Source organism: Bos mutus, chromosome 3 (genome assembly GCF_027580195.1).
Source record: "Bos mutus isolate GX-2022 chromosome 3, NWIPB_WYAK_1.1, whole genome shotgun sequence".
Taxonomy (NCBI): Eukaryota; Metazoa; Chordata; class Mammalia; order Artiodactyla; family Bovidae; genus Bos; species Bos mutus.
This window is the reverse complement of record NC_091619.1, coordinates 91786051-91802113: the sequence shown is the minus strand read 5'-3', so window position 1 is coordinate 91802113 and position 16063 is coordinate 91786051. Positions and strand designations below refer to the sequence as shown.

At 34.5% G+C, this 16063-nt stretch overlaps 1 protein-coding gene across 9 annotated transcripts in view; it reads right to left on the bottom strand.

The window, feature by feature from the left end:
• Nucleotides 1-2203: 2203 nt before the first annotated feature.
• The window catches only part of TUT4 (terminal uridylyl transferase 4), a 131388-nt gene continuing 117528 nt past the window's right edge, over nt 2204-16063 (bottom strand). For 3 of the 9 annotated variants that reach the window (XM_070368051.1, XM_070368050.1, XM_070368048.1), the window contains 6 exons: nt 14970-15085; nt 13824-14047; nt 12773-12873; nt 9769-10216; nt 5945-6103; nt 2205-5014 (listed from right to left, as the gene is read on the bottom strand). In XM_070368051.1, the coding sequence (XP_070224152.1) occupies nt 4926-5014; nt 5945-6103; nt 9769-10216; nt 12773-12873; nt 13824-14047; nt 14970-15085 (1137 nt within the window). In that variant the 3' untranslated portion in view covers nt 2205-4925. Of the gene's footprint in view, nt 5104-5944; nt 6104-9768; nt 10217-12772; nt 12874-13823; nt 14048-14969; nt 15086-16063 lie in introns of all 9 variants that reach the window. The other 6 variants (XM_070368054.1, XM_070368052.1, XM_070368053.1 and 3 more) reach the window with 6 other exon arrangements.

The following is a 16063-nucleotide window of genomic DNA, read 5'->3' as shown; positions in this document are numbered from 1 at the left end:
GTTCAAAGAGATTAAAAGATAAGAGGTGGAAAGTAAGCATGGCAGAGCTTGAAGAAATGAAGATTTGAAAACTGAAAATGAAAGCCTTAGAAAATACAAAATAGATAAGGCACAGAGAAAACAGATTGGAGGAAATAAAAAATGGAAAAAGCTGCAGAGATAATAAAAAGACATGGAAAGAAATCTTGCCCATGATTAACTGATATTTCTGATAAAGAGAATTGAGCAAATCAACTTAAAAAATTCAAATAGAAGAAAAATCACCTTGATTTAAAGAGAAAAAATATGGGCACCCAAGCAGAGAAATCAAGTCATGTATAGTGAGGGAAAGGATCAGGATGGCCCCAGGCACTGCCATTAAGGCAGTGAAGCAAAAGGCTCCAAAGGTCTAAGGAAAACAGTGTGCCGGGAACTTTATACCCAGCCAAGGTTGTCCTTAAAATATAAAGGGAATAGACATTCTTAAGTTTTCAAGTGCTTATAAGCATACAACCACTTGGGGGGAAAACTGCCTGATGTTACTGAAAAAGAAATGAATCAAATTAAGGACTTAGGGGAAAAAAGCAGCAGTAAAAGAAATGGTAGTAAATGCTTTAGAAATTTTACATAAAAATAATGGAAAATCGTTAAGACAAATGAAATATTTGAACACTGTACAGAAATAAGCAGGAAGTAGGAGAACTCAGTTTTTTATGACAGGAGTCATACGATCTCTAAAACATACATGAAACTGGGAAAAAAAAAAACTCCAGCCTCTTTAATGTTTTCTATACTTGTCCTTATTTTAGGAGTCTTTAGATTCTCTTGTAGAAAAAAATTTTTTATAAGTTGAAAATTTTACATTTTTTTTCTTCAGTTAAATTGATGTAAAATTAATTTGCTATATGTACTAAATACAGCATATGAACCCACTTTTGTAAAACTTTTCTTATGTATGTGTAACTATATGTTATGTGTGTATTAAAGAGATGGTTTGAAAGAATGAAACTCTGGATATTAATATTTCTGGCTTATGGAATTTTTAGTGATTTTTATACTGTTATTTAATGCTCTTTTTGTAATAAACATTATCCTTTACAAGGAAAAACTGTGTTTGGCGTTTAGGGCTTTTTTATAAGCTTATCAACACATTTTATATATTGTTTCTTGGAATTGCAAATTAGTAACCACTTTTTGACAATACAGCAATTTTGTAGTATGTAGCTTCCCAGGTGGCGCTAGTGGTAAAGAACCTGCCCGCCAGGAAATGTCAGTGTAAGAGACATGGATTAGATCCTTCCATCCAGAAGATCCCCTGGAGCAGGAAAAGGCAACCCACTCCAGTATTCTTGCCTGGAAAATCCTATGGACAGGGGAGCCCTAAGGGCTAACAGTCCATGTGGTGGCAAAGAGTTGGACACAATGAAGCAACTTAGCATAGCACAGCAGGAACCTTTGAATGTTTATCCTGAAAGTGAAAGTGATGTCTGACTCTTTGTGACCCCGTGGACTAGCCCACCAGGCTCCTCCGTCCATGAGATTCTCTGGGCAAGAATACTGGAGTGGGTTGCATTTCCTTCTCCAGGGGATATTCCCAACCCAGGGATCGAACCCAGGTCTCCCGCATTGCAGGCAGATGCTTTAACCTCTGAGCCACCAGAGGTTTATCCTTTTTATCTAATAATCCCATTTATAGTAAAGTAATTAGCTTCCAATTAAAATAATTTATATTAAAAAAATAAAAATTCTGACTTAAAGTGCAGTGATAATTGCCATTTAAGATTTGTTTCTGCCTAAAAGGTAAATTATCATTTCTTTTATCACAAGATCTATAGTTTGTGAATAAATGCTGTTTCTCTCTGGGTTATTATGCTTTTAATGTTCAATTGAATATAATTTCCTAGCATCTGTTTTGATTTCTTATGATTATTTAATAGTGAAATTTAAATCACTCATTTAATACTGAAATGGGTTATATTATAAATCTTGAATATACAAGATAAATAAAAAACAATGCTAACAGAATAGTTAACAAAATAAAGAATTAAGTATTATAAAAAACTGACATAAAAATTGAGATATTTCATTTATAATAAAATGTTAATTTGAAAAAAAAAATTTCACCATAATACAGTTGATCTTTGAATAATGTGAGTTTGAACTGCATGAGTCCACTTGTATGCAGATTTTTTCCCAATAAACATTACAGTTCTACATGATCCAAAATTGGCTGAATCTGCAGATGTGGATATGGAGGGCCAACTATGGGATTTAAGCACCTGTGGATTTTGGTATCTGCCACAGATCCTGGAACCAATTCTCTGGATACTGAGAGCTGACTATAACCAAATACAAGAGTAGCCTATCCTATCATCATTTTACATATATATTTTATAAATTAGAAGAGCTGGAAACAGCAGAAATGTCTTATCTGCAGGGGACTGAATGAATATATAGTATGTTCATATTTTTAAATAATCTTTAATGGCAAAGGAAAATGTTAATTACTCCATGTGATTGAACACTATACAAAAATTTCAAAGCAATGTGATCTTAAGCGTGTATATGTATTCTCTGCAGAAGACTGAATTTCAGACTTTTCAATTGATCTACAAGAGATTTGAATTCATAATAAATTTTATAGTTTATATGAAAAGTCTATAAATTGTAAAACTCAGCTACTACCACATAAATTACAAACAAATTTTCTATTTTTCAACTTGGAACAGTTCTACAATTGAATACTAGCAATTACTGAAGGAAGGACAAGTGAAATGCTGAAAATTACTACATAGGAACACTGTTATATAAGTAAAACTTAGGTGACTGGGGTTTATTGCCCCATAAATACCTTTTGCCAGATAGTATACTACCTACCTTAGAGAAGGAAGGCTGAACTGGGGCAGTCTCTTGTTGCAGATTAATTTTGGGGGCAAGAGGAGTGTTGCGCTGCACAGCTTTTGGCATTTTAGTTCCCCGACCAAGGATTGAACCCAGGCCCTTGGCAGTGCTCGTGCAGAGTCCTAACCACTGGACCACCAGGGAATTCTCAAATCATTTTCTTTTTAATGAATATTTAAAATATGTACAAAAGTAGAACAGAAAAACCAGCACTCTATTCTCTAAGACCTGAAAGGACATGAAATGCTTAGAACACTGACTTTAAAGAAAAATCTTGAATTCTCTTAAGTCATATTTTAACAGAAAAGTGTACATTGGGCCAGTTACCTATCTCATCATTAACAAAAGCAATAAGCTAAACTCCACCACTTAGGAGGATGCCATGAGATTGTGAATGAAGCTTTTTTTTTTAAGTTTAACTGACCAACAACACTATGTTAGTTCCAGGTGCACAGCATAGTAATTCACAATGATCGCCAAGGCATGCTGAAGCTTTAATATGAAAAACCAACAGCTTAACATTTAATAAATTCCTTTCCAAGGCTATAAATACGGCAGGAAAGCCTTCCAACCACCTGCAATAGATTTCAAGCATCTCCCTTCCATACTGGAACTGTGGCAAAAGCCCACGTGCTCTCCTATTTAAGGAACACATATCTGTGAGGAAGCAGAAGAAAGATAATACACTGTTCTTAAAAGACATTGTATTTACTTATTCTGCAGATTTCCAAATAAATCTATAGCATCGTTTAGTCTGAAATCTCTGGCAAGTCTCTCTCAGTTGTTCATATAAGATGACCTCACTTCAACGTAAAGTACCAGGAACAGTTAAATACACCACCACCAATACAAGCTTGAAATCCAACTATAATCACTGATCACGAGGTATTATTGGTAAACACCATCCTTCCAAAGCGTACTTTGAGTCCAGTAATACAGGACTCAAAACAGTCTGGCATATGTTAGTTCCTCAGTAAATAAGAATTACCTTCCCTCCATTCTAATTGTCAGTATCGGTTTCAATGGTTTAAAAACTCTACTTCAAAGACCTGTTTCAAATTGATTCCCAACATGTAACTGTCCTAACTTTAGAATTCATTTTGTTTTGCACCTCCAGTTTTTCCAATGATAAAATGAGATAGTATCTGCTTCTATCAATCTCATATGGGTGTTGTGAAGATCCAATAAAATAAAGTGAAAAGATTCTTAGATCTTTTTCTAAAATTAAGTCTGTGATTCAGAATAGTCTATTCACTGGGAGAAAAACAAATCTCTGGGGCTTCCCTGGTAGTCCAGTGGCTAAGACTCTGTACTCCCAATGCAGAGGGTCTGGGTTCAATCCTTGGTCAGGGAACTAGATCCCACATGTAGTAACTAAGAGTTCACATGCCACAACTAAGACAGGGTGCAGCCTAATAAATAAATGCTTTAAAAAAAATCTCTGAATTGTAACATTATATTCCTATCATCTAAACAACTAGATGAATTAACCAAATTTGACTCTTGTCAAAAAGATTTATTAACTTAAAATAGAATTACTTCAAATACAGACAAAAGCAAATTTCTGTTCAAGTATGAATATTTTCAATATACAAGAATGTAAAAGAAATTCTAAATCTTCAATCTTGAGGTTTTATTTTATTATTTTTTTACCTTTTAAAAAGTTTTTGGCACTACAAGGTTCTGTAAAGAATAGAAGTGACAAATTTAAAACACATGAAAGTCTTTCCTAATTCTTAAGAACAATATATATAAAGTCTGAAGCAACCAAAGTATGAATACAGCTAATAGAAAATAAAGAATGTAATTTTTAAATTCTCTCTTTATACAATTCATCAAGGTTAAACAAAACAAAATTCCCTTAAAAATAGGGTAATAAAATAGATGAAATTTGTATCACCCAATTTGGTGATACTAGTAAAAACTATAGTTCATATTTATATACAAATAATACAGTCTTTAAAAACAGTCTTAGAATTTAAATAAGCTATCTAAATGTTAAAATTTTAAATCAGAACCTGATTTGTTTTATTTTCCATTAAATGTCACTTTTTCTGCTGAATGTAACTGACACTGAGGTACGGATACCCTTGAGACAGCAGGATTGGCTGGTTGCTGTGCATCTGTAGACCAGCTGAAAGAAAATGGACTTGCATTACTCCGACACGTTTCCTCTTGGTGGGTGGGGACAACGCTCTCTACACCGACGGGTGGCACATCTGTCTGTTGGACACAACACAGACAGGAAACTGAAAGGCTTGTGCCTATTTACCTGATAACCACTTAGAATTAACTTTTTCCCCCTAGACATTCCTTATTTGAATTGAGATACTGTGGAGGCAAATAAGACTAGATAATGTGCTATTCATTACTTAGATCAAAGCCATTACTGGTACATAAGTACCAACAATATAATCAATTCAAATGTCATTCAAATCTCAGTTTTACTAAACAATTACACTACTCAACTCAAAAATTCTACTAGATTCCATTGCTTACTAAACTAAATCCAAACTCCTTTATAATATGACCTCAGCTGACCTTCTCTAGCCTCATTACCTACACATTTTTCCATTTACCTCATCTACTATTATTTTTTCTTTTTTCCTATTCTTTTTACTGAGGCAAAACTCAGTGATTTTGCGTATATTTTTGCCTCAGCTAAGAACACTCTTCTCTAATCTCTACACAATCAATCTCTAGGGAAAAAAATTCCATATATTTCAAGACTTAATTCAAATGTCAAAATCTTAGGCAGTTCGATCCCTGGTGTCCATATTCTGTTCTCTCTGCTAGGGCAAAGTTAATGGATTCCTCTAAGCTCCTATCCTTGTCTGTTTTACATGTCTAGCTTTCCTAATAAAATATGTATTAAGTGTAGGTGTTATTATTTAATTCTGCTTGAGCAGTAAGCATCTAGCACAATCTGACATACAGTATGCTCTCTCAATGAATATTTACTGAATTCCTGAAGTTTCACTCCCAGATCCTGGCCTTTACAAAGGCTCCATTGTCCCAGAACAAAACCCACTCAGCCTTGTAACAAATATGTAAGCAACGGTACCTTGAGTATAGAAAGGTTTGTTGGGCTGGAATCTGGCATTTCCCTGATGCATGAAGTTCTGATGCAAACCATAAGGCCACGAAGCTGGGACAAGAGGGAAATGGGGTCGTGGTGCATGTTCCCAGGGAATTGGAGGATTCAGTCCTGGAAATCCTGGCTCTGCATTTCAAGAACAAAGGAGAGATATATGTTAAAACATCACCTTGTTCATTCAAACATCCCTTCATTCCACAAAGATTTATGGGTCATCACTGACCAAGAAATATGCTAAATGCAGAGGATATCCTCCTCCCAAATTTTTAAAAAAATTTTTATTGAAGTACTGTTGCTTTATAATCAGCTATATGCTACACATATACCCTTTTTTAAATTTCCTTCCCATTTAGATCACCAAAGAGCACTGAGTGGAGTCCCCTGTGCTATACAGTAGGTTCTCATTAGTTATCTAAATGTCTTATTTAGGAATAATTTGAGAACAATTACAGTGTTTTATTTCTTAAAAGTTTTTTTGGTTGACATATCTACACAATTAATACTATATATTAACAGTGTAAATCATATCAATTTGTGTGTATATATATATATCAATAATGTACATATGTCAATATATGTATTATGTACAGTGTATACATGTTAACCAAAAAAACTTTTAAGGAATAAACACTGTAACTGTTCCTAAATTATTCATAAAGGAAATACTTAAGAAGACATATACAATAATATGGGTAATCGCTGTAACAGATTGGTGATGGTGTCTAAAGAGGGGACTAATCCAACTGTTCAAAGACAGAGAAAGTTTTCCTAAAATGATTGACTAAATTGAATTTTAAAAGACAAGAAACAAGTTAGGCAAAATGGGAGAGGGAGGGAATTTCAGACAGAAGGAATAGTGTGTTCAAAAGCCAGGAAGCAGGAAAGTACAAGTTTGGGAAGCTGCAAAACAATTGGCAATACAGAGACAAATGCAAAGGAAAGCAGTGGTAAGAGGAAAGGCTGGACAGGTAGGTAGAATTTATATTTCAAAGAACCTTAGTATGTCATTAAGCAGCTTACATTTTATCATAAAGACACTGGCAATTATCCTAGAATCAATTATATATTGGCCTGGAAGATTCTGTTAGAAGCTGAGACATTGTGGTGAAATGGTTGAAAACAGGCCTTGGTGCCAAACAACTTTAAGTTCAAATACTAATTACAAAAATTACTAAAGTTTAATTATGAACCCCAGGTTGTTATGAGGATTAAATAAGATAACAAAAATAAAGTGGCCTGCACAAATTCTGGCATATAACCAGGAACTCAAAAAAAAAACCAAACATGAGTCCTATTCTACGGCAAACCACCCCTACCTATCTTAGAGTAAGTCTTTCAAAATGCAGTAACCCCTGAATCTTCTGGATCATTTCTGGAGGCTTTTCTCATTCAGGATCAAAATGTGGCAGGAAATAATCTGAAAGACACTGGCCCTTATTTACTAAACTTCCTAGCAGGAAGTTAGGAGGGACAGGATAGGGAAGAAGAAAACCAAAACCCATACTAGCCACACTCCTACAAGCTTGGTCTTCTTAGGAGGTAGCTAGTAAACATAGCAGCTGGTTCACTGCAAGTTCGTAAAGCCAAGTTACAACTGAGAGCTGAAGCTACAGAGCTCAGAGTTTACAAAAAATAAGACTGGGTATACATCACTGAAATCCTTACTAACTGAGAAACATTTTTACATAAAAGAGTATTTTTAGGATATAGTTCAATCTCTCTTGGTCGTTTTTCACAACCAAATATTTTTGTAATTCGAGATAGTCTGAACAATTACCATTAAAGACAATTTGAAAAATGGGGGGACACACTCATACAACCCCCTATTCTAACGCAAACACTATTATCATTTTAATGTATCCCCATCTGGTTTTTCCATTTTTAACATAATGTTAATTTTAGCAGTAATAGTAACTAGAAGTTGTACACCCATCCAACAAATAATAAATTTTTTTGTTGAGTAATAGTTTATTATATAATAGAAGTATACAAACAACATCTATCTGACAACAGTCACTATACTGGACACTAGGAAAACAATGATAGACAAGAAACAATTTACAATCTCTTAAAGTTCAGTCTAATGCATTACGCAGACAAGTAAACAGGCAATTTCAACACAGTAAGACAGGTCTTATAATATGGATATTAAGGAAACATGGAGGAGAGAAAAGAATACCTAATACAATTGGAGGAGAGGATCTATAAGAATTAGAGACTTCCTAAAGAAAGTGATCCAAATTTTAAAATGAAGGATAAGTAAGTTAGCTAAGCTTTTGGAGAAATGCAGAAGGAGGCGAGAGTGAACAGGAGAGTTATTGCAGAGGACATTCCAGGCAGAGGGAACCAACCACTTAAGTAAATAATCAGGGGTAAGAGCATGGTGTGTCTGTAGGGTGTTAATTAATTAGTTCATTAAGGCTAAAACAGAGATCAACTAGTGGTAGAGAGAGGAAGAAGTTAAAACTGTTCAAACTGAATCAATATATCAAAAGGCAAAGCATGTGTCTGTCTTCATGGTTATATAACTCAGTGACTATCACAGTGTTTATCATGGCATGCATATAATAAACATTCGTTGAATGAAAAAAGCAGAGGCCACATTAGAATGGCCATGTATGACATATATCCTTTGATCCTTGAAATCTAAATGAGTTCCACATTCTGGAATTTCTGCTCAGCAAAATATACTATCTGTATTATTCCAAAAGAGGTCAGAGATTCCTCCATTACAGTGCTTTAAGAAAACATATATTGATTTAAAACTATCACTAAAATTATTCTGAAAATTTATAAAGGTAAATAATCAAGCTTTTATTCTACATTTCCTCTACAAACAATATATGAGGATAACCAAGTAGTTAATAAGGAAAAGAATCACAGACAGTAAGTTACAGAAGAATCACAAACAATAAATAGAAAACATAGATAACTTAAACCCGGGTAATGGGAGGGTTATACTTAACTTTCTCCTTTCGTGTTCAAGTTTTCCATGATAAAAGTTTTAAAAATAAATATAATGTAAAACTAGTTTAACAGCATTTATCAACTATTTTTAAATACATAAAAATGAAAAAAATGACTGGCTAGCAATAAACCAAAATACTTCTGAACAATTCTACCCAGGAATTAAGATTATAGATGGTTTATTTTTTCCTTTTCAAATGCTCTACAAAGAATATGCATTATTTAAATATCAGTAAAAAAAACTATTCTTTCTTAAGCTATAAAGGGTTACTAATCTTTTTCTTTTTAGAAAACTGCTTCTTAGTAAGTAAGGAGACAGTAAGAGTCCAAAGCAAAGATTACAGGTTTTAAAGAAAGAAATTAAGTTTAAATCCTGGATCTACTATGATTATGACAGCATGACAGTTATTTTTAACTCTTCACAATTTCCTCAACTGTAAAAATAAGTGCTAATAATACCTACACCAAATGAGACTGTAATGAAATTTTAAAATAATAACAAACATTTATATTTATTATCTCATTTAATATTCACAACATTCCTGAGAGTTAGGTTCTATTAATACACACTTATTTCACACATGAAACCAATGTACAAAGAGATTAAGCAAATGCCTGATGCCACATAATAAATGGCAGAGCCACAATTCAAATCCAGGTGGTCTGAATCCATAGCCCATACTCTTCACCTTACCTTATGCTCCCCACTCCACAAATAATGATTGCCATCTTTTTACTCAAATTTATCTCCCCAGGTTCAACCAATAATACAATTCATCCAACCTTTCTACAGAAAGATACAAAAGAAGAGAAGAAAGGGTTACCCGAATTCCCCACTGTACCATTGTTCACCAGGGAATTTGGAGCCACAGTACGGGGCCAGTGTCCATCATGAGAGGAGCTAGGGATCGCCACGGGTCTGGCAGCAGGCTGTGCAAAGATGATGCTGGGATCGTTCAGGCCAATATTGCTGGGCGCACTGCCTGGTGCAGAATGGATCACTGGGCCGTGAATAGGCCAGGACGGGGCAGGGATCTGGAGGGGATGCATTGGCAACAATCCCATGTTGTGCATGGGAGAATACTGAGCTGGTGGTGACTGAGGAAAGTTATACATAGGCATCTGGACCTGATGGGGGTGCTGGGTTCCCTGCTGAGGTGGGCCAAGCTTGGGCTGGGATCCTGGCTGGGATGGAGGCTGGGTAATGGCAGTGGATTGGGAAGAGTTCTGTGGAAATGGCTGGGGCTGAGGAGAATAAGATGGCGAATCAGACTGCAGAGAAAAAAAAAGATATATTTTAAAATTAATTTATGAACATCTTAATTTTATAAAAGCAGAAATTATAAAAATATAAAACTATGGAGTTACTTCATCAGAATACTATAAACAGAACTCTATGATATACATACTAACAGATAATAACAGAACCTCATTTTATATGAAGGTAGAGTTTTTCCCAAGGTTCTCAACCCTCTCTCACATAGGTTTTATCTATAAATCTTTTTATTGCCCAAAGAAGACAAAGTCCAGACAACATACTTATCACATAGAACCCACAACTCCAACTGTAACTAGAAGTTTACATCTAAGTATCTCACACTGACTTTCATTTAGCTCCTCAACAAACATTTACAGGGTGTCAGTTATGTACTGGGCATTGTTCTAGGTATTAAAAATAAAATACTAACATGTATGCCCTCATGAAGCTTAAAGTCAATAAGGAAAAAGAGGAGGAACAGATAAAAATTACATAAGCAATCACAATAAAATATAATGATTACTATGATAAAGACTGTATAATGTATAATGAAATCCCAGAGCAGGAATACCTAAACCCACTTTGGGAGAAGAGGAGAAAACAAGATGAAAGCAAGTGGAAATTAAGGAAATCTTCCTGAAGGAAACGATTTTTAAGCTGATACTTATATAGAAATCAATATGATAAAAGAGAGTAGAGAAAAAGGAGAAGGGAAGATTCAGTTAGAGAACAACATAACTGAAGGTATACAGAAACAAAAGCACATGGCCTTTTAAAGTAACTGGAATCTGAAATGACAGTTACCTAGGCTAGGGAAGCAAATGGATGTGAACTATTTTTTATAGATAGAAACAATAGGACCTGGTGACTGACTGGATGCGGAGGTTGAGGGAAAAGTAGTAGTGGCAGGAAACTAGAGACAGTGAGATCATTCAATGAGATGGAGAAGACAGGAGCAAGAGGCAAACTTGGGAAGTTGGAAAGAAATATAAGCTACATTCTAGACATGTTGAAGCTGAAGTGCTTTGTGAGACCTTGAACTGCAAAGTCCATTAGTCAGACTCTTACCCAGTCTCAGGTGGGGTGAGTGCTAGAAGTAGAGGATGAGAGTTAGGGGCACCATAGCAAAGTGGTCAGAGCACAGGTTTTGGAAACAGAACCTAAGGATACAATTTCTGGTTCCAAGTGTTTATTGACCTCAGGCAACAAACTTAAATCTCAGTTTCTTCACCTGTATAAATAATAGAATCTACATCATAGGTTTTTGTGAAGATTAACTACAACAATATATGTCAAAAACATAAACTCCAAATTCAGAATAGTAGATACATTTTAGTAGCAAGGAAGGGATAGTAGGAAAGTTTTAAGAAGGGAACAGCATCCAAGAGGAATGCATAGGAGTTGTCAACTGTGGATACACTTAAATAAAACCAAAATAAGAAAACATTGAGAATTGTTAAAGCCTGGTAGTAGTGCATGGATGTTTATCATTTTCTATACCTTTTCAGTATTTTAAAAATATTTAATAAGAAGAAACAGGAAAGATGCATAGATAGCAAACAGCAATCAATAAATGTTGTTACTGTAATATAATTGTTATTATATAATTTTTATGAAAATGTCAGACCCATAGTGGTACATATTCAAGTGTTGGAGGTAGGGTTAGTGGGATCCTAAATGTTTTTTTAAGACAAGTTCTACTATTGCTCTTCAAATGCTCTAAGAATTTTTTTCCAAAACACAGATCACATCAGATTTAGCATGTTTAATAGTTAACAGCTTTGAAGTGATGTAGACCTGTGTTTGAATCTTTTAATTTCTCTTATTCTCCGCTTCCCAATTTGTAAAATTTGATCATACCAATACCTATTGCTTCACATGGCCATTCGAAGGATTAAATGTGATAACAGGTGTGAAGCACTAAAGCACAGTGTCAGATTTAGAATAAGCATTCAATTAGTATTTACCTAATTTAAAATGTACAAGGTGAATACATATTTAGACAAAGGTTAGAGCAACTCAGCAAAGATAACATGAAACCTGTGAATCAGAAATCTAATTAAATACTCTGTCTTTTACAGGATACATTTCACTAGGTATCCATATCAGCGATGAGAAGCCAAAAAATTTCAAGCAAATGAAGTATCATGCATGCACTGCCTTAACAGTACTAAATCCTTAATACATCTCAATTTTGGGGTCTATTTTTAATTAACAGTGTTCTTTCATTATAGAATATTCTTCCATATTCCTGCATTATGCAAAACCTAAAACCTTAAAGTTATTACTTTATTATAATCCAACCAACAACCTTATTTGGTAGTTACCTTATTTTATAAATAAGAAATAGGTTCACTGAAGTTAAGTATCTTGCCCATAGATTAAAACTCAGATCTATATTACTCCAAAAGTAATGCTCATTCTAGCTGATGTGCCTAGCAAGGACATCTCTATAAAGCATTGTGTAATCTGAAAGACTGAATTTGCCAATCTCAAAGATCAACCTTATCACCCACCAAAATTAGCTGTTTTCCTGCCAAGACCAACCCATCTGCAAGCAGAGTACTCACGCATTCTGAGGACTGCCTAGTCCTTATGGACTGATCACCTTGTTGCTGGGCTGAACCAGCCACCTGCTGGGCATTTACAAGATTGCGGACCAGCTGGGCTGCTAAGAGAAGACATCAAAAAGAAATAAAATAGATAAAATAACAGAAAAATGGTAATCAATAAACTCCCTTCTTCAGTACAACAGTCTCAAATCTATGATTTTACAAACTTGGACTTTTAAACTATGATTATGTTAGCAAAGAACTTTTTAACAACTCATTTTTTAATTTTTTTTTTAATTTTATTTTATTTTAAAACTTTACATAATTGTATTATTTTTGCCAAATATCAAAATGAATCCACCACAGGTATACATGTGTTCCCCATCCTGAACCCTCCTCCCTCCTCCCTCCCCATACCATCCCTCTGGGTCGTCTCAGTGCACTAGCCCCAAGCATCCAGTATCATGCCATTTCTCAATCCTTAGAGCATTAAAAAAATACAGTGATTCTGGAAACAAGAACAAATATCATACTGTTTTCTAAAGAAGATTATACATTTATTTAAGAAAATAACTCTGGCAACAAGAATCTGAATAACTAGAAATCATCACATATATTTTGTTTTTTTCTTTCAATAAACTCTCATCTGGGTTTCTAATTCATAAAATTCCCTATGAAATATAATAAGAACAGATCTCCCTCTCTTATAAAAGACATGGGAAGAGATACAATTTCTCCTATATATTCCCAGAAAAACAATCTCTCATTAACTTTTGGGGGTGGGTAGTTAACTTTTGTTAACTTTTCATAGCAAGAGAATAAAGAATATGACTCAAATCCAAAAAATACGTGGAGGGAGCTGACTGAATACAACAGACTGCTAAGACCTTGATATTAAACATATCCAAATACTATTCAAAGTAAAAACCTAAATTTTCTCTTTAATAAATTAAAAGACCTAAAGTCATACAGCTATGTTTAGAATAGAGAAGAATCAGGGCCCTTAAAATGACATCAACATAAATGACACTATTTCTGCCAAAAACTATTTTTGGCTTTTTCTATTTACCTGCCACACTGCTATTCCTCTGACGGGCCAGCTTGACCTCTGGGCACTCCCTTCGCACATGTCCTGCATCTCCGCAGATAAAACATCTGAGGTCTCTGGGGTCTCTAAAGTCTCTAGTGTCGTGGAGGTCTCGGGGGTCAAGAAGGTCTCGGGAGTCTTTCTCCTCTTCATTCCCTTCTTTCTCTTCTTCACTGTCTTTCTTCTTTAGTCTAAACAGTAAACTGCTGATAGCAATAACGTGGGGCTAGGGACTTATAAACCAAGGGAACTATAGAATAAACTAAACTATACAAGAGCCTCACAATAAAGGGACTAACATGCCCATTGTTTCATGCACTTTTCTGAAGGCAAGGGTTCTCACATACCTACTCATATGGCAGACACTGGGTATTCTAGTAGTTTCATAATACAATATCAGTTTTTAATGTTTAATAGCAAATTTTAATTCTACAATCCTTAGTTGGCTATTTATTATCTCCATTTTATAGAGAAAGACATTTGAGGCTTAGAGAAAGTGTCTTCTCTAAATTTAATAAATAGCAGTGATGGAAACTACGAATTTGTTCTGTATGAAAAGTTCTAAGCTCTTTACATTAAGTAAGGCTTGATGACTAAAAAAGGAATTTCCTGGCCTAATAACATAGTATAAAGAACACAGGAAAGTACGACAGACATATTTTCAGGGAGCACAGAGGATGAATATTCCTTAAGGGAAAGAGTATATAGGCATATCTTACAATATATACCTCAAAGATTCATTTAATTATTTTTTACTTATTTGTTTTCGTAACAGTGAGGTTCTCAGCAAGAACCTCGTATCTTGGTCTTTTTTCCCCTTGGATCCTAGCACACTTTCCAGCATACAGTAGGTGTTAATAAATACTTCTGCAGTTTAAAAAGCCTTAATGAATAGATGAACAAATAATAAACATCATGAGACACCAATGTACCAGGAATAAATCTCACTCTTTCACAAAACACCATTCAAATATACATTTACCTAAGGGTCAACTTCAAGCTCTAAACTTTCTCAATTTAAACATATCTAAACACAATTTGCCTCATATTATTTTCCTCATATTTATTTATATCAATTTGCCTCATATTTATTTTCCCTACAATGTTGTTATATAATCATTTGCCAACCTTCTCCTTTTGGGGCAGTCTTTCATATAGTGGCCTATTTTTCCACATACACGGCAACATCGATCATTGGGAGCCAGTTCTCCATCTGTTAATACTCTGGAATCAAAGAAGTACTCCTAGGAAGAAAATACAACTTTACTAGGGAAAAAAAAAAATCACTGTAAACTTTTGAATCCAAATGGAAAACAGACCAGGACCCAAAAGTAATTTTTTAAAAAACAAAATAAATATCAACAAGTATTTCACTGTAACTAAAACCATGATATGAAAACAAGATTCAGAATTATCATCATCAATATCACAGCTGCTAACAGTACTAATCACTTCACATTCACACTTTTTTCTCATTCATCTGTAACATCTTTGTGTAATATCCCAATAAAGTAGATACTATTTTCCTGCTCATTTTATAGATGAGGAAACTGAGGCTCCAAGGCTCGGAAAGTTCAAGCCGTTTGCCCACAGCAAAAAATGCTAGTAAGTAAGAGATAAAGGATTTCAAGCTAAGTCTGTCTGACTACAAATCTCATGCTTTCTGCCCCACCAGGCTACTTCCACAAAGGAATCAGTATCTTTACAAAATAACTCTATGTAAATAAATCAATCCTCTGGTTTGTTTAAAGTATCACTGGATTTACATTCAACATTTCAAGAATATGTAACATTTACTATCCAAAGTAGAATACACCTAAAAAGAATACAGAGAACCAATAACAATTTAAATCATTTTTCCAAGTCTTCGAAGAATCAGCTCATTTTTGCTTTATCTTACTACCTTTGTTATCTTTCTAAGCTTTAGTTTAGTTTTGCACCATCACAAAGACTAGTTTATCCTGACAATACCCATATCTTTGGATGGCAAGAGAACATGTTTACTTAGTACTCTGATTTCTTCAAATCTATCTAATGTCAGGGATAAAAGTTTAAGAGAGACACCCACTACATGGCTATTAGAAAAGAAAAAAGATAGCAACAAGTATTGTGAGGATGTGAAAAAACTGGAACCTTCATATATTGCAGGTGGGAATATAAAATAGTCCAATTCTTTTAAGAAACAGCTTGGTAGCTCCTCAGAAAGTTAAACATAAACTTAT